We start from the raw sequence: 26,623 nt of genomic DNA, 5'->3' as shown, positions 1-26,623 counted from the left end.
CTATGGGCATAAAAGGGGATAAACTCATGATGTGACCCCCATTCTTCCCTGACCTCAACCCTACCGAAAACCTTTGGAGCATCCAAAAACAGATGATTTATGAAGGGGAACAACAGTTTACATCTGCTCACCACCTGAAAGAGTGTTGTCTCCGATATCTCAACATTTAAGAGCCATGACGCCAAAAGATTCGTTTATTTTCACTGCTGTGGGACTGAATTGAAAGACTTCATCTTTTTTTTTACTGCTTTTAAATCCCAGACAAAAGAATGAGTCAGACTGCTCAGGGTGTCTTTATTTCATGACTCAGAGATCCATCCTTTCTTCATGTCACCAGCAGCCTCTGATATCTTATTGAAGGTTTAATAAATTAACTTTATTTTAAATCCAGAGTCAGTCAGAGCTGAAAAACCTTGAGAATCAGTCAAAAACGTTTCCTCAGACTCACCTTCTGGTAAATGGTGGCGTTACGAGCGCACGTCGCCATCCAAACCTCCTTGTAGAAGTGATCGCTGATGGGATCCGAGACGTCGATGGAGGGATCAGTGTGAGCGCCGAGAATTGTCCTAGGAGAGACGGAGAGGAAAAAAACAGTGAAGGCGCAGATAAAGCGATTCCAAATTCAGAAATTACATTTTGCAGTTGATCGAGCAGTTAGTTAAACTTCGACGTCTGAGCTCCACAAACAAAAAGATGCGTTTACTTGAAGCACTCGAGGCGGAGCTGCAGAGCGTATTTCCCGGCCTGGTACTCCTGACCGTCCATCACGGCCGTCACCGTCTCCGAGTCCTCCACGATCACCGCCACCTCGCTGTCTCTCTTACCCAGCATGCTCCTGTCGTTGATGTTTGCAGAGCCTGCAGAGACACAAGGATAAGGAGGAGTGAGTCCGAGCGAAGTCTGCCACTAGATGGAGCTGCAGCGCCTGAACTTCAAACCTGCAGCTGCATTTAAACAAGTCACTTCACATTAAAATACATTAAAGGTGATGATTTCCTTCAAGTGTACACAGCCCCTCACGATTTGAATAAAACATTCATATCCAGGTTTAATCTGCAGAAAATGATGAACAGGTTGAAAAGGAAAAAACGGTGCAGATGCAGTAAAAACATCCAGATGTGTTTTACTAACTCTAATTTTAAATGTCAGCTTTCATGTCCTCCACACAGCGTCATGTTTCCCCACTCTTGATGCAAAATTCATGCAGCAGCACCAGCTGTGTGTACGCTCCAAAGAGGCCAACTGTAAACATAACTCCTCATGTAGGACGGGATTTATGCAGCAATTTATTCAGCACCAGTCAAGATTTATACACTCTTAGATTTGGGCATGTTAGACATAAAACCTTGATTTAAAGATGTTTGAGTTCCACTTTATATTGGAGTTAAAGGTATAATCTTAAATTCAGTCTGAGCATACCTCTTTATTTTGTCTCAAATAGTCAGGGCATCTTAAAGTCAGTAAAAAATTGTTGAGATATGTGTTCCCTCACCAAAAAGTCTCAACAAAATAAAATATTTTAAGATTCTGGGACACCTTCAAGATGTTTAATTTAAGAACAACTGATAATACATTGGTTATTAATACAATTAAACCAATTAAACAGCTCAGACTTTTACAAAAACATGTAAAAATGAAACAGACAAGACACCAAATAAACCAAACCTCAACTCCTAATATAGTTACAAACCCTAAGGCCTATTTTTACTTGCAGTAATACTACAAAGCTCTACATACATATATACTTCTTAACCATACTCATTTTGAGCCATTTTCTACCTAAATTAATGATATTTTTTTTTTCATCTGTGGACATTTATCTGCTAAATAATGTGTGTATATGTGTTGATTTTTTTTTTTAGTTTTTTTTTCTAAAAAAGCTTTATATTAAATGTACTTTTGAATGTTTAACAATATCAGATGAGGAGTGTGTGTGCGTGTGTGTGTGCAAGAGAAAAAGTGTTAAAGAGAAATCACTGAGTGACAATTGACAAATTATTTAATGTTGTTTTACTCTCACCAGATCAAGTGGCATTTTTTTTTTAAATAGATTTAAAATTAATTTTAAAAAAAAGGAACTACTTTCAAAATTTTTGCTCAATATCACAATTTCATTGCTAAAAAATTAAAAATGAAAAAATAATAATAATAAAAAAAATAACATTTCAAACAACGCAACAAGCATTGCAATTTTTCAAAATAGCTGCCGCGAAATCAGCGATTTTAGCCCGCAACAATCCCAAAAAACGCCACAACATCCTAGAGGGACTGATCACTGATTATAAATATCTTACTTTTTTACATTTTATCCGTTAAAAAGTCATCTTAAACAAAGAAAATTTCTTCTGATTAGATCTCCATTCATTTCCAAAATGAACACACGCCTTATTAGAGTGACATCTTCACGACAGTGTGAGTGAGACTCCAGGCCAGAAGGTGGCGCTGCAGTCCAATCAAAACAGATCATCCTAACAACCTGTTTAGTTTCAAGATATTTACCTTTTTTTTTGTGCTTCAGGATATTTGTTTTCAAGCGTTTTAAATCAAAACGAGTATTTTCTTCTTGTTTTAAATTTGGGCGTACTTTCCAAGTCCACTTATTTCTAAATTCAAGACTTTTGTTTAAAGATTTCTTGTGAAGTAAAAGTAACTTGCTGCATCCACAGATAACTTGTTGAGTTTTACAGATTATTTAAATGAAACTTGGTTATTTTATTTTGCATTGAAGTTCCCCCCTACTACAAAAATTAAATCCAAGCGAGTGTTTGTTTTATTTTGAGTAAAAAAGTCTTATTCAACTGTATCTGTGTCACATTCACCTGAAAAGTCCAGACAAATATCTAAATCTAAGACATTAAAAGAGAAAAATGTTGGCTAAACTTGACAGACACCTTTTTCCCACCTCAAAAGTTCAGATTCTGGTTTAATTCCTCATTAGAGGACTCTGCATCTTTAAGGGTCTCTGCAGCTCTGGTTTCTGTCTCCTCTATTATACATGTTCAGTTTAATGTCCGGGGAATATTTCATTACATCTGTCATCTTTTAATCTGGTAATGGAGAAATTTAAGCTGCGGTGTCAGCGTGGAGCCGTACCTATGATGACCGTGTTGTCGTCTGCGATGAGCATCTTGCTGTGGACATAGATGAGCTCCGTGACCAGCTTCCCTTCCAGGTCGGCATGAGTCCTCAGGCCGGCGATGGAGATGTAGTTTATCCACTGATCCCCCACTGGATGTGAAAAAATAAAACATCTTAAGCTCTTCATTTTCTAAAATTAAAACATCAGACACAAAACAACCACAACCTCCAGCAGAATGATTACAAGTCGTCCTAAAATACACCACGTGCACATGTTTAACTTCTGGTTTTTGGCTCGTGGCTGGCTCGTGTGTCCTGTAACATGTATGTGGTTTGCATGTTTGCCTACACATGTGTTTGGGCTAAAATCTGGGGTTTGGTTCAGATCTACTAAGCTTTAATGACAGAGTGAACCCAGTGGATGTGGAGACCTGCTCCCCTCACGTCCTCTAAATGATGGGATGGAGCTTTTATTTTTCCAGAAGGGCAAAAATACTTCAGAGTCTTTAATTTCCTGCAGTTTAACGAGCTCAAAGCTTCAGTTAGCAAAATTAATATGAAGAACTTTTATCAGGATGGCAGGAAAAGTTCAGTTAATAAAGCTTTTTGGTGAATTTTCTCTGTCAAGGTCACGAACAAACCTGGACCTGGAAATGAACTTTTCAGTGTGAAATGTATTTTTTAAAAAAGCCTGCTGATGAAGTTTAATCATTTTCAAACGTGTAATAGACAAAAAAAAAAAAAAATGGACGTCATCTTGCTCAGCTCGAAGTGAGGTTGCCACGAAAACTGCTCCCCCTGGTGGCTGGCTGCAGTATAGGTCAAAAAATCTGTCTCCCCAGTCATTCCAGATGGGCTGTGGTTTAAAATATTAATACTCCTCGTAGAAATGTTTCTCATGTTTGATTGTTGTGGTGATTTGAAGATAACATTTGGATGCCGTGTATCCCAATCCTCTTTATTCTGAAAAGTTTCGTTTTCATTAGTTAAAAGAGGTTAAAAACAAGGCTTTACGTAATGTTTAACGATGATTGACAGCTGCCGTTCTGGTGTATTTTTTTGGGGGGATCGTAAAATATGTCGGGAGGTAGATTCAAGAAGTGGTTAGACTTTCACAAGAAAAAATATAAAATTATTATATTTGTCACTTGGCTCCACTCAGATTCTCCCAGAATCCCTCATCGTCTCTACTGCACAGAGTCTGGCCAAATTTTCTGATGACACAGCACTGTTGTCTCTTCTCCAGGGTCCAGTATCGTACTGACGGCGCTTCCCGATGGTGTGATAACAATTTTAAGGGGTTAAATGTCCCTAAAAACAGGGCGCAGAAGTGCATGCCAGGTGTGGAATGACCTGTGTGGATTTTCGTTACTTCAGGAGATTGTTTATATTTTGGCATTTTTCCTGGTATACCAGTGATTTTTGTTGATTGACCGATTCATGTTTTGGAGGATTTCGGCGCAGTTCAAAATCTGTGCTGAAGACAATTTAAACTGACTCAAAAGGGACAAGCAGTTTAATTTTTGTTAGGTTTGGATTTTTATATTATTTAGGTTTAGAAAAAACTGTGTTTGAGGGTGTTATTGAGCAGATTTTTATTTTAGACTGTCATTACATTGTATTTATTTTGATTAAATCGTAAACTTTTTGTTATTTAGATACTGTCTCCTAGGAGTCTATTGGTTTCATTTAATAAATATTATTATTTTTGTCTTCTAAAATTTGCTTTGTCGACAGGGTTTCTATGTTTCCTGTAAGTTTCCCCCCTTGAGTGTTTTAACGCCGACTCGAGAAGGGTTGTGTTGTTACAACATATTTCCCCCACATCGCCCCCTAATGGTCAGAAGCAGAGTTTATGCAGCATGTAACACTGATGAGAAATCACTGACAGGGTTAATAAACATGTCAGTCAGAGCTGCTGGCCCTGGAGTGGCGTGCAGGAAACTACTGTTTATAAACCCTCAGAGACGGTCTCTCTAAGCCCCGCCCACAGACGCAGACAGTGTAAACTTGAGGTCACATCCGTCGTCGCCTCTGACTTACTCTCTCTCTTCAGCTGAGAGATGATGGAGTGGTCTCCTCTGTTCATCGTCCTGCAGGTGAGCACAGACACACAGGTGAGTGAGCAGCACATCCACATTCCTCACACACGGTGATAAAAGCTTTCTGTGCGGCTGTGAGCACACGGGGAGGGGCCAGTGTTTGCACAATGGATCCCACACACACACACACACACACACACGCACAGCACTGTGCTGAAACTGCACAGGTGTGGTGGTGATCTACACACCTGTAGTTGAAGTGCATGACGGCCTGGATGGCGCTGCCTCCTCCTGTGTTGATGTCTCCTTCAAATCCGGGGAGCAGCGGCGTCACCACGTACACTCGGTACCTCTTACCCTCCCTGAAGAAAACCAAATCAAAAACACTTCAGGATGCTAGAGGAGAAATATCTGTGGTTAAAAATGTTGTTTGCAGGTCAAAACAGTCTAAAAACAAAATCCAGATCCTGATCCTGCCGTAAAAACACCCTGACATATTTTTCCTACATCGCCCCCTAATGGAGAACATTATCCTTGCAGCTTCACAAAAACACAGGAGAGTCTGATCCAGTGTTTATCGAGCTACCCTGAGCTGCTCACAGACTCCAGCTACACAGGAGAAACCAGGTCAGGTTTGTTTGTAAAAGCTGGTGTGTGTTCGTGTGTTTCCCGCCGATAAGCTCTCAAATCCCTGAAAACAAAACATCACACACACTCACACACACACGCACACACACGGAGCGGGAGCCTGAGCATGAAGAGGAAAATACTCCTGTAAATCTTCACACAGGTTGAATCAAAGAGGAGCACAAGAAACAACACACATACTAAGAGAGAGTGTGTGTGTGTATCCAGTGTGTGTGTGTGTGTGTGTGTGTGTGTGTGTGTGTGTGTGTGTGTGTGTGTGCAGACTGGGAAATCATTTCCAGATAAAGTTAAACACACAAAGACTGAGTGAATGAGTTTGTTAGCTCATTATATGTGTTTAGACAACCAAAAGGAATGTGAACATTCATTATTGGATTTCTGTGTGTGTGTGTGTGTGTGTGTGTGTGCGTGTGTGTGTGTGTGTCACCTGTATGCTTTAATGATGCGCTCAGCAATAGCGTCCCCTATCTTGTTAAAAACATGTCGGTTGTCGGCGCAGCTGATGAAGAACTGATTCTGAAAAAAAATCAAACAAAGAAAAAAAAAGTAAATTAACAACAACTTCTTTCAGTTCAGGTCTTTAAAAGTCTAAACTCCTCTCTGCTGCGGCTCAAAAAACTCTGAAATAAATTATTTACACTGCAAAAAAACTGAAATCTTATCAAGTGTTTTTGTCTGTTTTTCATTCTAAATTGTCTATTCTACTTGATATGAGCCACATCCACCTGATCAGTCCGGAAAAATGTCTTGTTTCAAGTTGTTTAAAGAGAAAAATTGCTGTAACAAGTAAAAACAGAAACTTGTTAGAAATTGAGCTTGAAACTAGAATAATGTCTGAATACAAGAAACTTTTCTCTTGTTTCATTGGCAGATTTTTTTACTTGTTCCAAGCGATTCAGACCTTATTTTTGTCTTTAAACAACTTGAAATAAGACATTTTCCTGGACTGGTCAGGTGAATGTGGCTCATATTGAGTATAATAAGACAATTTAAACTGAAATAAGACAAAAGCACTTGATAAGATTTCAGTTTTTGCAGTGTAGATTTATTTCCATATGACACTTTGCTGAAAAATGTTGATAAGTGTAAAAAAGGACAAGACACAAAGATCAATTTTTGCCCACACTGCCTATAAGTGTGTATTTTATCAAATCATTTCCTGTCATGTTAAACAAAAATATTTTGTATCATATTGTATCTTAGTGTACCTCATTGATCTTATTAAGCATATACATTGTACCTTATCTTATTTTATCCTTTCAAATTTTAATATTGTGTCTTTTTCGTACCTTATATGTATCTTTACTAGGGATGGATACCTTTTTAACATTTGAACGATACAGTGCTGATGTCCGGTACCTGGCAATCAGTATTGGTGCTCAATGGTGCCTATATTCAGTGCTTTTGTGCGTTTATGTGGTAATTAAAATACATTTGTTCAATAATAAAATCCTAAAGTTTTTCAATTTGACATATTTATCCTTCAGTGTATAAATTTGTAACGCTGTGTTCATGTCCACTACGGAAAAGCTACTCTTCCACTCCTTCACAGTCACAAGGATGCGTTTAGGTACCTATACATGGTACCTTCTGATTTTACATGAATTGGTACCAAGCGGCAACCTGTTTCTCCAGTGTCTCCAGTGCTTATTGCAAAAATGTGAAACATTATCAAGTGTTTTTGTCTTATTTTCAGTAGAAAATGTCTTTTTAGACTTAATATGAGCCACATTCACCTGACCAGTCCAGAAAAAATGTTTTGTTTCCAGTTATTTACAGACAAAAATGAGGTCTGAATTGCTTGTAACAAGTTAAAAAAAACTGCCATTGGAACAAGAGAAAAGTTACTTTTATTAAGACATTATTCTAGTTTCAAGCAAATTTTCTATCAAATTTTTCTTGTTCCATTGGCAGATTTTTTTTACTTGTTACAAGCAATTCAGACCTCATTTTTGTCTTTGAATAACTTGAAACAAGACATTTTTCTGGACTGGTCAGGTTAATGTGGCTCATATCCAGTATAATAAGACATTTTTAACTTAAAATAAGACAAAAACACTTAAGATTTCACTTTTTTGCAGTGAAGCACTAGAAGTCACGTCAACATCAAGCCAAAAAGCCATTTTCAAAGCAGAAATCAACCTATTTATAGCCTGGTTCAAAAAACGTCTCCTTTCTGAGTCGCTGATCATACTGTATTTTACCTTAATGTGTTTTAATGAAGCTTTTTTTTTTATCTTATTCTATCATATTTGTGTTGTATTGTGTATAATTTGAAATTCTAATGTATGTTCTAACTTCTAATTCAGTTAATAAATACCTCTATGTAGATGAAGTGCTTGCTGTTCTCGATGGTGTGGACGTAGGCGTTGTGGATGGATTCCTCGTGGTATTTGATGCCGGCGGACCAATCAGAGGCTGAGCGAAGGATCTGATTGGAGGAGACGAGGAGAGAAAATCACTGGATGCACAAACCTTTTGATTCAGTGTTGGGTGGATTTAGTTTCAGCGTGGAATAAGAAGCACCAACCTGAACTTTGGCGGGCGTGCAGTTAGGGACCAGGTACCTCTGCTCCCCGGCCGTGGTGTGAGACTTGGGCAGTAGACACGGGTACGACATGGAGCGGTACTTTGGCTTCACCAGCTGGAGGCGAAACAAACAGTCAAACAGAGAAAAAAGAAGAAAGCTAGCAGCACAGCAGGCGTGTCCTCGACTTCCCAACCTTCGTGAAATTCCAGCGCTGGATAAAATGCCTCGCCACGTCTCGAGCTGCTTTCCCATGAACCACTGAGGAGATGTCGTGCCAGGGCATTCTGGGAGTTGTGTGTCTGTCTATGAAATCTGAAACATCACAAACGGGAATGTTAGAAGCACAGGAGATGAAGTGAAGTGTACAGTGTCTCCTTTAAAAGTGTTTTTACCATCGAACGGTTTGTCCAGCTGGATCCAGTCCTTGTGCACAAAGTTGCAGTAGTCTTTGCCGTGCCAGAAGCGCGTGTTTCCAAACAACTCTCCCACTCCGGTTTGGAGGCTTCGCACTGAGCCACTTCCTGAAACACACACGTGGAAATCCAGAGTCATCAGAGGAAAGACAAGAAGAGTTAAAGTCTCTTTCTGCAGAGAGTAAGAACGAAGCCCACGTTCACAAACACTGTGAAGCATCTCCAACGTGATGAAATCTGTTTACAGCACACAGGGGAGGATGCTGACAGTGATGCACCGGTGTTTGGAAAATGCTTTGACAGCACTTCTGAAGAGATGAAACAGAAGCCGCAGGAGAGACAGCACTGCACTCAAGAAATACACAACCTACTTTCAGATTCAGAGCCATGCAGACTGAATTTAGCTACTGCTGCCTCCTTTTCTAAGATTTACTTACATATTACACACGATGAGGGAATTATTTCTATAAAACTATGAGTTACTTGTTTACAGAAGCTGTGGTTTACATGTTCTTCTCTGACTCTTCCAGTTTATCACATGAGCTGGATAAATAAAGAAACCAGGGGAGCAAACATCAGCTCATCTCCTGTTAAAGAACGTCCTGCATCTGTGTTTCTGCAAACACACGCCCACAGAGAGAAAAATGAGTTTGTTTAAAAGAAGAGCACGTGATCACAGGCTGCAGCATCTCATCACATCAGACTCAGCTCTGCTCGGTGTTTGATGTGAGAGTACGTCCCTAAAAAGAGGAAAAGCAGCACATGGATCGTATAATGTCTGCTGGCTTCTCTGTAATCAGCTCAACTTTTCAAGTGGTTCTTTAAGAGAAGCCCGATAGAGATAGACGCAGCCACAGTTTTGGTGATTTAGGCCCCGTTCACCATGTTTCTATGGAAGAGGATTAGGGCTACTAAAAAAAAAGAAAAAAAAAAACATCAATTTTTTTTTGTTACCATTAGAAATCTGACTTAAATCTCAGGATTCTGAGAAAAAAAAAATCTCAAAAATGCCCAGAAAAAAATTGTGATAAAAAGAAAAAACGATGTATATTTTGAAAAAAGAAAAAGAAAAAATAAAATCACAAAAAAAAATGTTTACACAAAAACGCTGAGGGGCTAAAAATGCTGTAGTAAGCATGCCAGGCCTGTCAGTGGCGCTATAGCTGTCTTGTCCAGAAGTGGCTCTTGGTAGATCTCCACTGGAGTAGAGTTGAGCCGATCATTTGGCGAATGCTATATGCAAAACAGATGCACATGTTGTGGAAAGACTGTCAGCAGATTCAGCCAATTCAGCAGATTGAACAACATGGGAGTCCACGACGATCGTAACAAAAAACTCAGGCTTGCTGTTTTTGCTCAGGTTTTTTGTGTGGCGACAGTGTCTGCAGAGTTTCAGAATGAATCCACTCTGGTGACTGTTTTCAAAAGTTTCCATTTTAGGTCGGCTAAAACCCTTTTTATCACCAGCTTTATTTGTTAAGAGTTCTGCGTTGAAACAAATATCGAGAAGCTGGTTTAAAAAGAAGCATGTCCTTTGACACACAAATTAAATTATCAAATTGAGAATTATCAGAAAAAAGATGGTCCATGTGGTCTGCATTTTATGTTGGAAAGGAAATGAAATGAAAATTTGGGATCATGATAAAGGTGACAGTCACCTAAGGGAGCACCATACAAACCTTAGGTTTTTAATTTTGTATTCATTACCTCCACCAAGGAGGTTTTGTTTTTGGGAGAGTTTGTCAGTGAACAATACAACTCAAAAAGCAACAAACAGATCTTGATGAAATTTTCAGGAAATGTTCAAAATGGGATAAGGAAGAAGGGATTAAAATTTGGAGGTGATCTGGATCACCGTCTGGATCCAGGTTTCTTTAAAGGATTCTTTATCATTGTGAGATAGGGCTGTTTTCACCATATATGTGTATATAACTCCACCATAAATGGTTGGATTGCTTTGCAAAACAATACAAGACAAGGTCGCCATAATTTCTGACAGATGTAAAAGTACGATCCAGATCCTGACAATATTCTGGATACTACGATCTTGAATATGAAATATGTGCTGGGTTATCATAATTTTCAACACTGTCAGGAAACAAATTATGGTACAAACCTGCAACTAACACCAAATTGTAGCAGACCGTCTGCTGAAAGGGAGTATAACATTAAAGTAGGACTAAAGTGTTGGTGACAATCACAATATGCTTGGCAGAGGTCTGCGCTCTCTGAGGGCTTTTCTAGTTTTTTCTTTATTAATTTACTCTTTCTTTCTTTTGTTAGGTATTCCTGTTTTATAACTATTTTTTTGTTTGTTTCTTTTTCTCCCTTTTTTATAATTTGACTCTTCTTCTCTTTCCCTTTAGTTTTAACTTATTTAAATGTAAATAACCAATTTGCTTGTTTGTCTTAAAGATGTTAAATATTTTAGAGAAAGGGAAGAAAACTGGTCAATTTTTATAACACAGATACAATACTTCCAGTTATTTGATATACCTGTAATACATGTATCTTTGTATCATAAATGGTTTTGTTTGTTTGTTTTTTTTGCCATTTAAAAAAGAAAAACTTATTTATGTATTTATTTATTTACTGTCACATAGTTCGGGGACACATTTTTCCGGCACAGTATCACTTACAAAAGGTTTAAAATATTGTCATCCATATGTTGAATTTAAAAGATTTGTATTGAATGTTAAAATATGATAACAATAAAAAAGTATTAAATAAAATAAAACGCCTTTACCATGCAAACAAGAGGCAGAAACACAACAATACTTTTGTGTTTCATTCTAAAACACCCCCTTAACTTGTTACGGAAAGCAATGAAATTCCTGAGCACATCCAAACTAAGACAGAGTCAAACCAGAAGCTGTTCAGTGAAACTCAGAGCCACTGCAAAGCACACTGGGAGACGGAGGGCTGCCACCTCTAACTCACCAGCCTGACACTGGCTGATGGGAGTGGCCGTCCTGAGCTCAGCCAGCCGGCCGGGGATCAGACTGTGCTGGCTGGTGACGCTGTTGGACCAACCTAAACAGAGCGTCCACAAACACTGAGTCTGCGGCGCAGATTGGAGCTAACGCTGCTTTCCTGCTCCACACTCAGAGGGTTTAAATTTTACTAACAAAGTGAAAGTAAGACTCACTGGCTTCCTCCTCCGGCTCACTGTCGGTGTCACTGTCAGGGGTGGCCAGGCCGTGTTTCTGCAGGTGTCTCCTGATGCTGAACCGGGTCCTCCTCGCCCTCCCCTGACCCTTCAACTTGGGCTGGTCCACCGAGTCCGTCACTGTAAACACGCCCCTCCCGTTACTCTGGACACCGCTGCCATTGGCGGGGGCAGCCATGTTGGAGGCGGCTGCTTCAGCCTGAAATCAGTTCAACATAAGACAGTGTCACTAAAGGACCAAGAGTCTTTACTTCCTGTTTCTTTCAAAATAAAAGCAAACCTGTTCCAAATGAGAGCGTGTGACACTGCCAACATCCGTCAGCCGATGCTCCCTGTCATCCCAGCGTCCGTACGCCAGGTCAATCCCACCAACGAAGGCCACCGACTGGTCAACGACAATGATCTTCTCGTGATGAGCCCACAGGTAGACGGCGGAGGAAACATGGTCTGGATGACGCATCACCTTCAGAGGAAGAGTCAAATGTTCAGACAGGTAACGAGTTTACTCATGAAGGTGAAACTGAAGGAACAGATGATAAACACACCCTGATGTTTGGGTGGAGGTGGTGCAGAGTTCTCTTGCTGTAGCCCGAGTTGATGCCCAGAGCTAACTCCACCTCCTTATACAGCATCACGAAGACACGCACTCCCTGTTGCTATTAAAGAAAGACACAAACATGAGTTAATCAGTCAAACTAGCCACAGCTTTTGAGAATACATCACAATGTCTAATTTTACACCAGAGTTTACTCCAAAATACAACCTCAGGCTTTGGCATTACACATACACACATGGAAGGGCAAGCAGCTCTCCAAACAGAGAGCTGCCTACCCTCTAGGTGTCTCTTCAGTGGATAGAATACAGAAAAAATGCCCTCTGGATGCCCCTGTTGGAGACTAAAAGTAAAAAGTTTTCTCTGTTTGCTGCTTTGATGAATACAATGTGAAAAAAAAAAACACTTTTTTATAACTGTTCGAAAAATGCTAGCAGAATGCCCTTTCACTAAGCATCAAACCAGCGTGGGCCCTCTGGATGCCTTATCTGTGGAATTACTCCCAAAAGTTTCCCTCTGGATACCCCGCCAATGACATATATTTTAAAAAAGTGCCCTTTAAATGGTGAAATAAGGGAAAAAAGTGACCCCCTGAATGCCCCACCTGTAAAAATATTTTCAAAAATTTCCCTCTGGATATGCTGCCAATGAAATTTTATGTCAAAATTGCTCTCTGGCTGCACAACCAGTGAAATTAATGTCAAATAATGCCATTTAAATGTCCTATTGGTGAAAAAAGTGAAAAAATGACCCCTGGATGTCCCACCAGTGAAACAAATAAGATAAGTGCTCTTGAATGCTCCACCAGGGAACGATGCATAAATAAAGTGGCTTCTTTATGCCCTACCAGTTGACTTAAATGTAAAAAGGAGAACTCTGGGTGCATCAGCAGTAAAGCAAATGTCAAAGTGAGCCTCTGGATGCCTGACCTGTTTTGTAAGTATAAAAAAACGTGACCTTTGGATACCCTACTGATGAAATGTATGTAAAAAAAAAGTGCATTCTGGCTGCACAACCAGTGAAATTAATGTCAAAAAACACCCTCTCAATGTCCTGCAGGTGAATTAAGTGAAAAAAAATGACCCCTGGATGCCCTATCAGTGAGACAAATTCAAAAAGTGCTTTTTAAATGCCCCACCAGGGAACGATGCATAAATAAAGTGGCTTCTGTATGCCCTACCAGTTGACTTGAATGTAAAAAGGAGAGCTCTGAATGGCTTACCGGTGAAATAAATGTCAAAGTGAGCCTCTGGATGCCCAACCTGTTTTGTAAGAGTAACATTACCATGCCCTCTGGATTCCCTACCAATGAAATGTATGTCAAATAATGCCCTCTAACTGTCCTGTTCCTGAAATAAGTTAAAGAAGTGAACCCTGGATGCCCACCAGTGAAACAAATAAGATAATTGCTCTTGAATGCCCCACCAGGGAATGATCCCTAAATAAGGTGGCTTCTGTATGCCCTACCAATTGACTTAAATGTAAAAAGGAGAACTCTAGATGCCTTATCAATAAAATAATATAAATGTCAAAGTGAGCCTCTGGATGCCCAACCTGTTTAGTAAGTGTAAAAAAACGTGCCCTCTGGATACCCTACTGATGAAGTGTATGTAAAAAAGGTGCATTCTGGCTGCACAACCAGTAAAATCAATGTCAAATAACGCCCTCTCAATGTCCTGTAGGTAAAATGAGTGAAAAAAAATGACCCCTGGATGCCTTTCCAGTGAAACAAATTCAAAAAGCGCTTTGTAAGTGTAAAAAAACATGCCCTCTGGATGCCCCAGCAGTGAAATTGATTGAAAAAACTGCCTTTGGATACCCTGACACTGAAATAAATACCAAGAGTACCCCCTGGATACCTCACCAGAGACATATATGTCAGAAATTGCCTCTTAATGCCCCACTGGTGAAATAGTCTCAAAAAATTCCTACTGGATGCCCTACCAGTAAAATTAGTGTAATAAGGTGCCCTCCGGATGACTTTTTGATCAATAACAGATAAAAAATCTACCATCAGAAGTCCCTTTGATAAAAACGGTCCCTCTGGATACCCTTCTGTTGGATTGAGTCCTGTAAACAGTCAGCTGGATGTAAAACAGTTTCTCCTACAGACCAAACCTTAAGAAAACACCCTCTGGTCATGATATGTTCATCCTGATGCAGGAAATTAAGCATTAGATGCTGAAAATCTTCCTCTTACTGCTTTGCGTTTCAGGATGCAGTCCAGACGCCAGCGGTTTCCCTCAACAACCGGCCTCTTCAGGAAGATCTCTGGACTCAACCTGCACAGATGATGAGACGTCACAAATTAAGACGAACCATTCCTTCATCATTTTGTTCAAATCTCAGCTAGTTTTTGTTTCTTTCTCCCTTTGTTTCTCTTCAGTTTAAAAACAAAACTTGTTACCTGAATAAAAGTATTATTGCTGCAGCACTGTTCCACCACTACTGCAGACACACACTCACATTTTGCGTACAGTGCTGAAACGTGTGTGTGTGTGTGTGTGTGTGTGTGTGTGTGTGTGTGTGTGTGTGTGTGTGTGTGTGTGTGTGTGTGTGTGTGTGAGCGTAATATAACAGTAGCTGGAGCCTCAGGCTGAAACTGATCTGTTTGACCAGAACACCTCCCTGAGAGGTGACCGCCGAGTGCACTCCCTGCACTCTGATACACACGCAGTCCTGACCACTCTCACACAACTTCAGTATTATTCTACACACACACATACACACACACTCAAATACACACTCACCACCAGTCTGTGATGAATATTTCCTCTCTAGCTTCTTCCAGAGCATCTGCCACGTCTTCCATGTACGTCTTCCCATTTACATACCTGCAGAAGACACACACACACACACACACATACAGGTGTTAACATGCTCCTATAGCTCAAATACACACTCTCACAGAGGTACACACACACACACACACACACACACAGGGTCCGTCTCACAGACAGTATAGTGTTGCCCAGCAGGGACACAGGTGATGAGCACAGGAGGCTCACTTTCCCTCTCTTTGTGTCGGGTTACTCCAGCGAGACACACACATACACACACTGTACATACACACACTCACACACTCTCTGCCAACTGGACCCAGCCTCGTCTAGACATTTTCACGGATACCTGGTCCCAGTATTTGGAGTTAATTTGCATTGAGGTAATACCTCCTCATTAAAGTGCATCATTGACACGCTCTCTTATGGTCTTCAAACACTCAGGTCAAAGGTAACACAGGTGAACACAGGAAGTGGGCGGTGTCAGGTGGTTACCATTTAGCTGGGATGTTCACTTCCTCTCTGGCGAAGGAGCCGAAGCGGTGGTCTGTGAGGAAGGCGGAGCCGTGTTTCTGGATGAAGCCTTCGATGGCCTGACCCCACCAGCGGGCGTGTCTGTAGCTGCTGCACTTTAGCACCAGTGACCTACACAGACATAAAAACGTATTTTATCATCATGAAGAAAAATATGTTCAAGTTTAAGATGGCATCTGATGCTTTGATGTTTACAGATCTCACTGTTGTTTTTTGGAAAACACATCAGACTTTTATTTTCAATCTGCAGACACTGAGGCTGATAAACTGACTTCTGTATTCTAAAGTATTAAAATGTGCTGCTTGACATCATATAGCATTATCACTCCTATCTATCAGCATACAGTATCAGCACTTATTGGCTTTTTGTTATATGATAATTTTCAACAGGCCATTGCAATGCTATATGAAGATATAACACAATCAATGCTTTCCTTCAAAGGAAACTGTACTCTTCCAAAATGAACATAGTTTGAGTAAAAGAATCAAAGTATCAAAACGTAATCTAAGTCGAGTACAGCGTTATACCATTTACTGTATCATATCCTGATGATTCTTTGCCTGTTTTGTATTGTTTACTGTATCATATCTTGATGTTTACATAAGGTTTTGTAAACTAAAGTGAAGTCAAACAATTTGTAAACTGAATGGAACGTATTGTATAGTATCTTAATGTATAGTACCGTATCGTACGGTACAGTTTCATATTGTAAACTATATATAATTGTAATGTGTCTAAAACTATTTTGCATTGTAAACTGTACCATTCTAATTTGCAATACCATACTGAACCAAAACGTAATATTTTGTAATGTAATGCATCATACTGTACCGTACCATATTGCATCATATTGTACCGTACCATACTGCATCATATTGTTCTAGTGCTGCAGCTATCGAATATTTTAGTATTCGAGTATTCTACTGAAAATCCCATCAATTAATCAAGTTCAAATAAAAAATTTTCTCTTTAAGAAATAGAATTTTCTGATACACCATGTCAATAAGAGCACTTGCTTTGGTAGCTCCAAAATTTGTAAACACACTTTGACACATTTTTTTTGCCTTGTACATCTCATCAAATGTTGCGGACACCCGTTTCGTAGAATGACCCATTAGTCTCCAAACTCCAGAAAAGAAGCTAGATTTGTTGCTAGTTGCTATTTTGTATAAGAGTTAGCTTGAGGGGTCTGAAAACTCTCTTAATATGGCCTCAGCTCTATTTGAAATACCACTCTTTGATCTTTTTTAAAATTAAACGATTCCTCGAGGCGGAGGAAAGTACTCGAGTAATTTTTGTAATCGAGTACCTCGAATCATTAGAGGAATCGTTTCAACTCTATATTGTACCGTACCATATTGCATCATATTGTACCGTACCATATTGCATCAATACATATTCAAGTATCACAAAGTATCATTTAGTATTTTATAGTTCTCTATAGTATGCATCCTACTGTATTGTATCCAATCATATCGTTTAATTTCATATCAGATCATATTTTAACCAATTGCGTCGTACCATTTTGTAGTTGTTGTATCATATTAACATTTACAGTTAAATTTCTTGATCTGCTGAGCTATCGCTGCCATCAATGCTTACGTCTTAAGTGTTACAGTTTAAAATCACATTATGTCTTAAACACCCTATGGCACAAACAAGTGGTGAACAAGCAGCTCCCACATTTTGTGTATATGACAGTTCACAGGAAGTCACTACTGTTGGATCTCACATTAATGAAAAAGTAGGTATCACACACCTGGATAAACTGTCGATGCGGACGCCGTGTTTGGTCTCTGTGTCTTTCGAGTCCATCTTGATGTTGAACTCTTTGTCCACCAGCATCACGAAGGAGATAGCACCAGAGTCCGGCTTCATGTAGAGCAGGAACGAGTCCTTCACCACCAGCCAGCTGCACACAAACACAACAGAGACCCAAATATTCAATACCAACTACGACAACAACAAATCGTTTCTGCTGGTGTTCACTAACCGTTTGGACCAGCGGTAACACATTTTACTGTGACCGCAGCAGTTCATCCCAGGGATCCGATGACCACCAGATCGCTTCAGCACCATTCCTTCCCTGAAAGTCAACAAGACGTGCTGTTCTGTCAGCTGTCTCTTAACTTAAACACCAATCAGTAACAAACAGTTTTGTTTTTTTGTCTTACAAGCCTTTTGGTCCCAGGTCATGGATAAAAGACAGCTGACTGATGTCGATGAACTCCATCTGAAAGAGAAAACACGAGAATCAGACAAATAATTTGATCTATGTCACCTTTCTGAAGTAGATTTATCTCTAAACTTACCGTTGCGTGGTAGTTTCTGTACATCGGCATCTTCAGCAGTTTGTTCAAGTAATCTTCCAGTTGTTTCTGGAACAAGCAGAAATATCAATCAGCCTCGATTTCGCCAACAAAAATATGAATCAAAAGGGGCTGGGGATTGTCATGAGACGAACCTTTCGACTGGAAACCTGATCTTCTCTGATCAGCTCGTCTCCTCCTCGGGGGAGGTTGGGCATGTGTCCCACGTTATGCGCTGCAGACTGCCTCTTCACCGTGTGACTGCAGAAAAAGAGGTTGTTAAGTCAAATCCTGAAGATTAAGGCGACACATCAGGAAGTTTCGAAGTGTTTACCTGCGCGTGGGCAGCGGCAGCCTCATGAACGTCTTGTACGTCCGCAGCTCTCTGTGCAGATCCATGAAGTGTTTCTCCTTCCTCTTCACCATCCAGGTGAACTCCCCGTGCTTCATCTCAATATTAAACACGGCCGGCATCGACTGAGGAAACGACACAGATACTTCAGTTAGACATCACCTTGCTGACACTTTCACACTTTCTACTAAAGGATGAGATCCATCACCTTGCTGACGCTCCTCTGCGTGCTGACGTTGAAGCGGTCCTGAGCCGATGTGAACCGCTCCACCTCCAGGATCCTGGCGGTGATCGGCGAGGACAGGTAAACCTTCCCCCCAGACTCCTTAAAAGCCACCGTGTCGTAGATGGCGGTGAACGGTAAATGATCCTCTGGCGTGGCGATGTCGGTTGTGTCGTACTCTCCGTCTACCAAGTCCAGCTCGCGGGTGTCCAGCTTCTCCATGATGCCGGTCATATCGTTCGCTACCAGCTGCAGGGTGCTGGAGTTTGGGTCGGACTGCCGCAGCATGGTTAGCACTCAGTCTGGAGCCCCGGGCTCACCTGGAGAGACAGGTGTTCAATTTAAACAACCAGATCATTCAAGTACTTCCAATTTAAAGTCTTGTTTTCTATATGTGTCTATATGTGTGTGTATATAAATGTGTATATGGGTTTGCCTCGCCCCTGCCTGTACAGGATTTGGTGTACATGTGGCACTTGAAGTCCTATAGACTGCTGTACAGTTTTCTTTCTTTTTCTACTGAATCAGGTTGACCTGTTATTGGTTGTGTGTAATTTATTCAGTTATTTAGTTAATTATAATTTATTTTTTTCCTTTATTTTATTTATTTATTTATTTAATTTATCTATTTTTTTACTTTCAACAAAAATGTTTCCTATATGACCATTGAAATGGAAAAATATGGGTGCGATTATTGTTATTATCATGCATCTTAAAAATCGTTTTTTTTTATTTATTCATTTTTTTATTATTATTTTAAAGTCTTGTTTCTGTTTTGTTGTTTTTAACAAACCGGACCACTGACAAAAACAGCTTTTTTTTACCTCACAGGACACAGGAGTTTCTGGTCTACCTCTGTAGTTAATGCAAATAATATACATAGTGATTAATTATTCATCTGAGCCAATTATAGAACATGATATTTAAGAAAGATTTGTGTTAAAAAATTATACCTCAAGCCCTTATCTGTGATATTTAAAAGGGTGATATTACCATGATTTATTTTAGAAATGCATAGAAATGTAAATCTAGTGAAAAACTTGGAATAATTACATTTTAAATAATCTAAACTTTCTGCGAGGAGCCTCTGAAAATGGCAGCAAGACCCAAAACAGCAAAGATTGCCAACAGCTACAGCTGCACGCAAAAGTATCCAACCACAATTGTTAAAGAAAAAATTGGATCATCAGCAAAAATTAGAAACTATCACAAAAAAAGAAACAAGAGTGATTTAAACAGCTCGACACAACAAATATTTGCCATTCTTCTGCGACTATTGCTGTCAGAATCATTCAAACTATCCATGAAAACCATCTTTAGGGCGTCTAGTTTTGCAATTTTTTAATGTAAACATGACGTGTACTGCAACAGACGTGTCTGGTGTGGTTGTTCTATGGCAGTACCAAATTGCACCACTAGGTGGAACCACCTTGTTTGTTTGTTTTTTTTTGCGTTATGCGGTGTCATTCGCTACGTTCCCAATTGAGTGAAGACTTCAAATAAGCAAAAAATGAGTGAAGGTGTTAAGTTTATAGTTTACTTTTCATGTATCATCAGTGACTGTAGCTCCGTGGAGACCTGGCTTCATATGGTCTGCTTTTAATTTTGTACAATAAACAAGAAGGGGGAGTCCTGCTCTTTCTCTTCATACTTTATATTCCCAGTCTTTAAGTTTCAGATAGCAGGTTCCTAGTGCCAGAAAACACAAAAAACAACCCCAGAGCATCACCGAGACTAGGGATGGGTGCCTTTCAAGATACGGTACTGATGCCTGGTACCTGGCAAACAGTACCTGTGCTCAAACGTATCAATTTTTGGTACTTTTTTGTGTTTATGTGGTAAAAAAATATCAGTTTGTTTAGTTATAAAATATATTTATTTTTAATCCAACATATTTATTTTTCAATATATAACCTTGTCCAGTATGGAAAATCACCTGCTCTTCCTCTCCCTCACAGTCACAAGGATGTGTTTAGGTACCTAAACATGGTACCTTTTGATTTTATGTGAATTGGTACCCGTTACTTTTGACAGAATTCCGTCGGTACCTATAAAAGTACCTTATTCAGTACCCATCCCTAACTGAGACACTGCCATGCTGCCACTGTTGGCAGCATGTGTTTATCAAAGTATTATATTTGACTGAAAATCTTAAAATATTACGGAAGCGTATTGCATTCACTTGAAAAAAAACACAACTCAGGTTTTTCAGAGTTATTTATTCTTCGGTTTGTTTTTTGTGGTAATTAATTTTGTTTTTCTGATTAATATTTTTTTATTGGTTTGTTTTTTGTTATATTTTTTTCTGTTTTTATGAGTAATTTTTTTGTGGTAATTAATTTTGTTTTTTTTATTAATTTTTTTTATTGGTTTGTTTTTTTTGTTCTTTTTTTCTGTTTTTATGAGTAATTTTTTTGTGGTAATTAATTTTGTTTTTTTATTAATTTTTTTTATTGGTTTGTTTTTTTTGTTCTTTTTTTCTGTTTTTATGACTAATTTTTTTCCTCCTGTTTTTAGGAGTAATTTTTTTCCTCCTGTTTTTAGGAGTAATTTTTTTCCTGAAGTATTGAGCTACTTCAAAATCCCGTGAGAACCTCCAACCTGCAGACGACTCTCGTGGATGTGTGGTGGCTCCTGTGTCCCGCACGGATCAGAGATCCTGTTCACCACATATTTGCCTTATCCTTAACTTTCTACCGGCTTTCCAGTGTAGAAGCGATGCATTTTTTAATGCCACTTCTTCATCTATTCCTTAAGTATTACATTGAACAATAGGCTTATATAAAATATAAGGATAAAGTCAAAAACATAACAAGGGTATCATACCCTGTGTGTGGCTAATACCTTACCTTTATTGACCCGGTACGGACCGGTAGAAAGTTAAGGATATGGCATATAGCCTATGTGCGGGACACAGGAGCCACCACACATCCACGGGAGCAGGTTGGAGGTTCTCACGGGATTTCGAGTAGCTTGATACTTCAGGAAAAAAAATTACTCCTTAAAACAGGAGGAAAAAATGACCACGAAAAACAGAAAAAAATATAAACCAATAAAAAAATATTAATCAGAAAAACAAAATTAATTACCACAAAAAACAAACCGAAAAAAAACAAATTACTCTGAAAAACCTGAGTTGTTTTTTTTCTTCAAGTGAATGCAATACGCTTCCGTAAAATATCACAAACAAAATATAAAATATTTCTTATTCTGGGAGGGGGTCAGTGTCAGAAAAAATGTTTGACACTGATGGAACATCCTTTTTGTCACATTTTACCTATGGAATATTCACAGAACATGATATGTTACCAACTTGCTGAAGGGGGCACCAAAATCAACACTGATCAAAAGTTCTTCAGAGGAGAAAACAGCAAACAACGACTTTTTTGCTTCTAAAGTTTAAATTTTCACCCCTAAATTTCACAGAAAGGCAATTAACATAAAATCTTTTCCTTTTCCTTTAATATTTTCTGTCTCTCTTTAACTGTGCCTTTGTTCATTAAAGGATAATCCCTAAATTTTAGTATACGTACTTTATCAGAGTAACTTTGATGGGCTGTTTTTATCTGTGTTTGTAATATAGACACGTCTCTCGTGTCCACGGCTCTTTGATTTCCTCTGTTCTCACTCTCTGCCTTAACCTTTTCTCTGCTTCTTCTTCTTCAGCTGTTTAATCCAATCAACCTGCATCTCTTTCTCTCTCCCTCCGCAGCCTCAGCTCACATCAGATCAGACACTAATCCAAACAGGATTACCAGAGCAGAGGCAGACAGGAGCGATGGCCTTTTCAAATCACATTCCCCTGTATGAAAACATGTGTGCAGGGAGGGACAGCAGGTCAAACTGAGCGTGTGCGAGTGTGTGTTCATGATTGAAAAGGACAGACTGCAGAGGTTTACACATAAACTGACCCAGAAACGTGAATGTGAGGACAAACTTTGTGCATGGTTGTAACGGAGGAAGAAAAAACAACAACAATTGAACGGTTTCACCTGAACTAGCAGGATAAAGAAGTTAATCCTTCATTAAGGCTGCAGGTAAACCTCTAAGCCAATCAGAATCACGCAGCTACAGCTGCTTGAAATGTTTTGTGTTATCTCAGCTGGTCGTGAGGAAGGGCTCACAGATAAATGTTGCAGAAAACACCTGCCTTTACCTCCAGCGTACCGTCCAAAACCTCACAGTCACACTCCGCTGCTCCATGCAAACTTAGACAAATGAGATGCAAACGCTCCAACATTTACTTCACCGCCATGACGCCGTATTTGGTTTCACAATCCAAACACAAACAGTGTGCAGTGTATGGACTGTAGTATGCAAATCAAACACAGCACTGAGATCCTGTACGTCTCTGTTTGTCTCTGCGCTGCTGCTGAATGACAGAGAAATGTGTGAGAGTGTGAGGTGTGTCTGCAGACGTCTGACAAAAGCTGCTGGATGAACCGGTGCAGCAGGGAATTAAGAATAACCGAAAACATGAAGGATGAACGTGAAGGAGGGACAAACTGAGGGAAAAACTGAGATTATAAAGGGTTGAAACAGCAGCTTAAGCCACTTTAACTTCTACTGTAAAACTTGAAGGCTCTAAAAAGTCTTTCTTTTAGTGATCTGAGCGGTTTTAATCAGAAATGTGGCTATAAAATGATACTAAATCGTTGTTATTACTGTAGGTCTGAATTGCAGTCATATGTCATGTCTTAGCTGCTCCAGTTAATATATACTGCCATCATGCTAAAAGCTCTACTACCTGGATGGAAACAAGCACAGATCAGTGATTAAACTGACTCCAACCCAGCAATGATAAACCAACACAGACATGAGGAAATGTAGTTGTGTTAAGTTTTCTACGTTTTGACCGCTTAAACACACTTAGGGATGGGTACCTTTCACATTTGAAACAATACGGTAACGAAAATTGGTACTTGGCAATCGGTACCGGTATCAACGTACCAGTTTTCTGTACTTTTTTGTGTTTATGTGGTAAAAAATACAATTTTAATGTGATAAAATATAAACAGTTTCCAATTAATTATATCTATAATCTTCAATATATAACCTTGCAATGTTGTGTTCATGTCCAGCATGGAAAATTGGCTACTCTTCCACTTCCTCACAGCCACAAGGCTGCATTTAGGTAGGGCTGAACGATTTTGGAAAATAATCTAACTGCAATTTTTTTGGAACAGTATTGCAAATGCAATTTAGCATGTGATTTTTTGAGGGGATGTTTTTCAGCTTTATTCACTAAACACAAGCAATAAATCATTCCACTGTATGACCCAACAAAGGGTACTGTAACATATAAACAGTTCTTTCCTCGAGGCCAGGTCTATATGTTACGATGAAATGAGATGATTTGATGCATGAATTGATGCGAATAACATATCTTTATTTAATTATTACAATCACAGTATAATATTTTCAGATTTATTTAACTACAAGCCATGTAGATTAGGTATGTTTGATACCACTTTTTACGCAGACCGATACCAGTTCGAGTTCTTCTTCTTGAGTACTCACCAATACCGTGTACTACTGATACGTAAACTTTTGATACGTAAAATTTCAATTAACAGTGACAGATCATTTTGGTCAAAGACAGCATGGTCACTCTGACATAAAGTCTAAATAAAAAACAAACTAACTCCCTAAGTTAAGAGCTTTGTTGATCAATATTGAAAAAATATATATTAAAAGTGCTCAATAAAACTAACAACTGTCAGAGTTTAAAGATTTGTTAAAGTAAAGTAAAGTGCAAAATAAAAAAGTTTAACTGTCAACTCTTCCTGGTTCATTCATATTGCCTGAAAAAGACCTGACGCACATTTGCCGTGGTGTTAAACAGCAGCAATTAGCAGCATCTAGTGGCAAGGAGGACTTACTCAACGTAAGATTTTTTTGCCTAGAGTATCTGCTGCTGGTATCTGCAGCCTTCACAAGGGCCGATACCTTGAAAAAAGGCTGGCATCGGCCCGATACCGATACCTGGTATCGGTATCGGGACATCCCTAATGTAGACGAGTTCAAGTATCTTTATTTCCTCCAGGTCAGTGTACATGAAACTCTTATTTTTGTTTGTTTTTTTAAATTGCAGCTTTTGCGATTTGAAAATTGCATAGTATTACATTGCAATGTCAGTTTCAATTCAATTAATTGTTCAGTCCTCCATTTACGTACCTTTTGGTTCTACGTGAATTGGTACTCGGTACTTTTGACAGAAGTCGTTCAGTACCTATAAAAGTACCTAATTCATTATCCCTACTCACACTGGAATAAACTGAAATCTTATCAAGTGATTTTGCTTATTTTCAGTAGAAAATGTCCTTTTAGACTCAATATGAGCCACATTCACCTGACCAGTCAAAAAATGTCTTGTTTCAAGTTATTTAAAGAAAAAAATGAGGTCTGATTGCTTGAAACAAGTTTTTTAAAAATCTGCCATTAGAACAAGAGAAAAGTTACTTGTATTGAGACATTATTCTAGGTTCAAGCAAATTTTTCTTGTTCCGTTAGCAGATTTTTTTTAACTTGGCCCAAGCATTTAGACCTCATTTTTGTCTTCAAATAACTTGAAACAAGACATTTTTCTGGACCCTTCAGGTGAATATGGCTCATATCAAGTATAAGAAGATATGTTTTACTGAAAATAAGACAAAAAAACTTGATAAGGTTTCAGCTTTTTGCAGTGAGACTTGCTGTCTAGTCAGGATTCAAATGTCTGTTTAAATAACTGTAAAATTAGTCGCTTCAGGTCATACAGTAGACCAGTCAGTACACAATCAATCATATTTATGAGCAATTTTTGAACAGGTATAAGGAAACATCATCCACCTCCAAGCCACTCCAAGCTGAAAGTTGTCTGCCAAGTCATTGTGCTAAGATAAACACCAAAACAAATCCTCTTAATCTCAAAAATGTAAGACATCCAGTCAGACATTTTCAGTTAAGAGGTAACCCTTTAACACCCATGTATCATACAAGCTACCTGGGCTGTCTTTTGCTGTTTTGGCCTTAAAAGAGACAGAGATTATACCCGGGAAGCTAATCTTCTCTTCGTTCAGAAACAGCTTGAATTTTTTTCTCTTGCCCCTATAGTTGAAGAGTTACGGTAATTTAAAGAGCGCTGATCTTGAGATGAACTCACTGGATCAGTTTGCACTCTTTGTCTTTGTTTGTCCTCTCCTGAAGATGTTTGTTGACCATAAAAACGCAAACATGTGACCCCCGAGAAGGTTTGTTTTTACATCATGTTGTTAACGTCTGTGTTTATGCTTCAGTTTCAGTCTTTGTGACTCGACTGCAAACAGAAACTAAGTCTTTTTCTTTTCTTTCAGGTGATAAAATGATGCAGTGTTGTTTTGAGTTCACACTGTGATATTACAGTCATAACTGCAGTTCCACAAGTGTCCACTTGAGGCTGGCTGCAGAAGCGCAAGACACCACATACACACCCTTTTAAAAAGACAACACAGCTGTTTGCTCGGTCGCTGGGTTGATTGAGTTCTAAGTTTCTTGTTGTGTTTAGTCAGAGAGAGATCGTTGTGTTTACATCCATCCAAACAACTTGAGATGAGGATGGAAACTCCACCTGTGTGGGAAAATGTCTTCAAACCACAGACAGTCTCTTCTTTACTGTCTCTTACTATCCCAAGACTGCATCACTCGCCAACCAGGTGGCAGAGTCCAAACACACACACTAAACACACTCATTAAATAACTCTTCTGTCTCTGTTTCTTTATTCAGATCGGATATAAAACACAAAAGGTGGAGCTAGTTTTGACGCACCAGCAGAGACCTGACTCAGAGCTCAGAGCAGAGAAAGAATAAAGGACTAAATTCATCCAACATCATCATCATCTTTCATTTCTTTGTTTGGAAAATACTGTGACGGTACCGTACGATGACTCAGAGACAGTTGTTCGTTGTGTTTACTTAAATGGGTCAACAATGGAGCTAAATATGTACGCAATCCATCAGGTAACAAATGAAA

The 26,623-nt window shown here is 39.1% G+C and overlaps 1 protein-coding gene across 1 annotated transcript in view; it reads right to left on the bottom strand.

The window, feature by feature from the left end:
- pld1b (phospholipase D1b) overlaps positions 1–26,623 on the bottom strand; it is a 54,478-nt gene that overhangs the window by 4,875 nt on the left and 22,980 nt on the right. Inside the window, exons 2-24 of the mRNA XM_074693494.1 lie at positions 18,618–18,952; positions 18,392–18,534; positions 18,213–18,318; positions 18,061–18,126; positions 17,923–17,981; positions 17,742–17,834; positions 17,508–17,660; positions 15,709–15,858; positions 15,184–15,267; positions 14,634–14,715; positions 12,426–12,536; positions 12,161–12,343; positions 11,860–12,079; positions 8,691–8,819; positions 8,492–8,610; positions 8,299–8,412; positions 8,089–8,199; positions 6,196–6,284; positions 5,369–5,482; positions 5,122–5,171; positions 3,094–3,228; positions 704–857; positions 449–566 (exon numbers count right to left, since the gene is read on the bottom strand). Coding sequence (XP_074549595.1) covers positions 449–566; positions 704–857; positions 3,094–3,228; positions 5,122–5,171; positions 5,369–5,482; positions 6,196–6,284; positions 8,089–8,199; positions 8,299–8,412; positions 8,492–8,610; positions 8,691–8,819; positions 11,860–12,079; positions 12,161–12,343; positions 12,426–12,536; positions 14,634–14,715; positions 15,184–15,267; positions 15,709–15,858; positions 17,508–17,660; positions 17,742–17,834; positions 17,923–17,981; positions 18,061–18,126; positions 18,213–18,318; positions 18,392–18,534; positions 18,618–18,920 — 2,886 coding nt within the window. The 5' untranslated portion in view covers positions 18,921–18,952. The remainder of the gene's footprint in view (positions 1–448; positions 567–703; positions 858–3,093; positions 3,229–5,121; positions 5,172–5,368; positions 5,483–6,195; positions 6,285–8,088; positions 8,200–8,298; positions 8,413–8,491; positions 8,611–8,690; positions 8,820–11,859; positions 12,080–12,160; positions 12,344–12,425; positions 12,537–14,633; positions 14,716–15,183; positions 15,268–15,708; positions 15,859–17,507; positions 17,661–17,741; positions 17,835–17,922; positions 17,982–18,060; positions 18,127–18,212; positions 18,319–18,391; positions 18,535–18,617; positions 18,953–26,623) is intronic.

This window comes from Halichoeres trimaculatus, unplaced genomic scaffold (assembly GCF_033239565.1).
Source record: "Halichoeres trimaculatus isolate MK-OKI-2021-1 unplaced genomic scaffold, fHalTri1.1 fHalTri1_scaffold_18, whole genome shotgun sequence".
NCBI classification, from domain to species: domain Eukaryota; kingdom Metazoa; phylum Chordata; class Actinopteri; order Labriformes; family Labridae; genus Halichoeres; species Halichoeres trimaculatus.
This window is presented reverse-complemented; position numbering and strand designations above follow the sequence as displayed.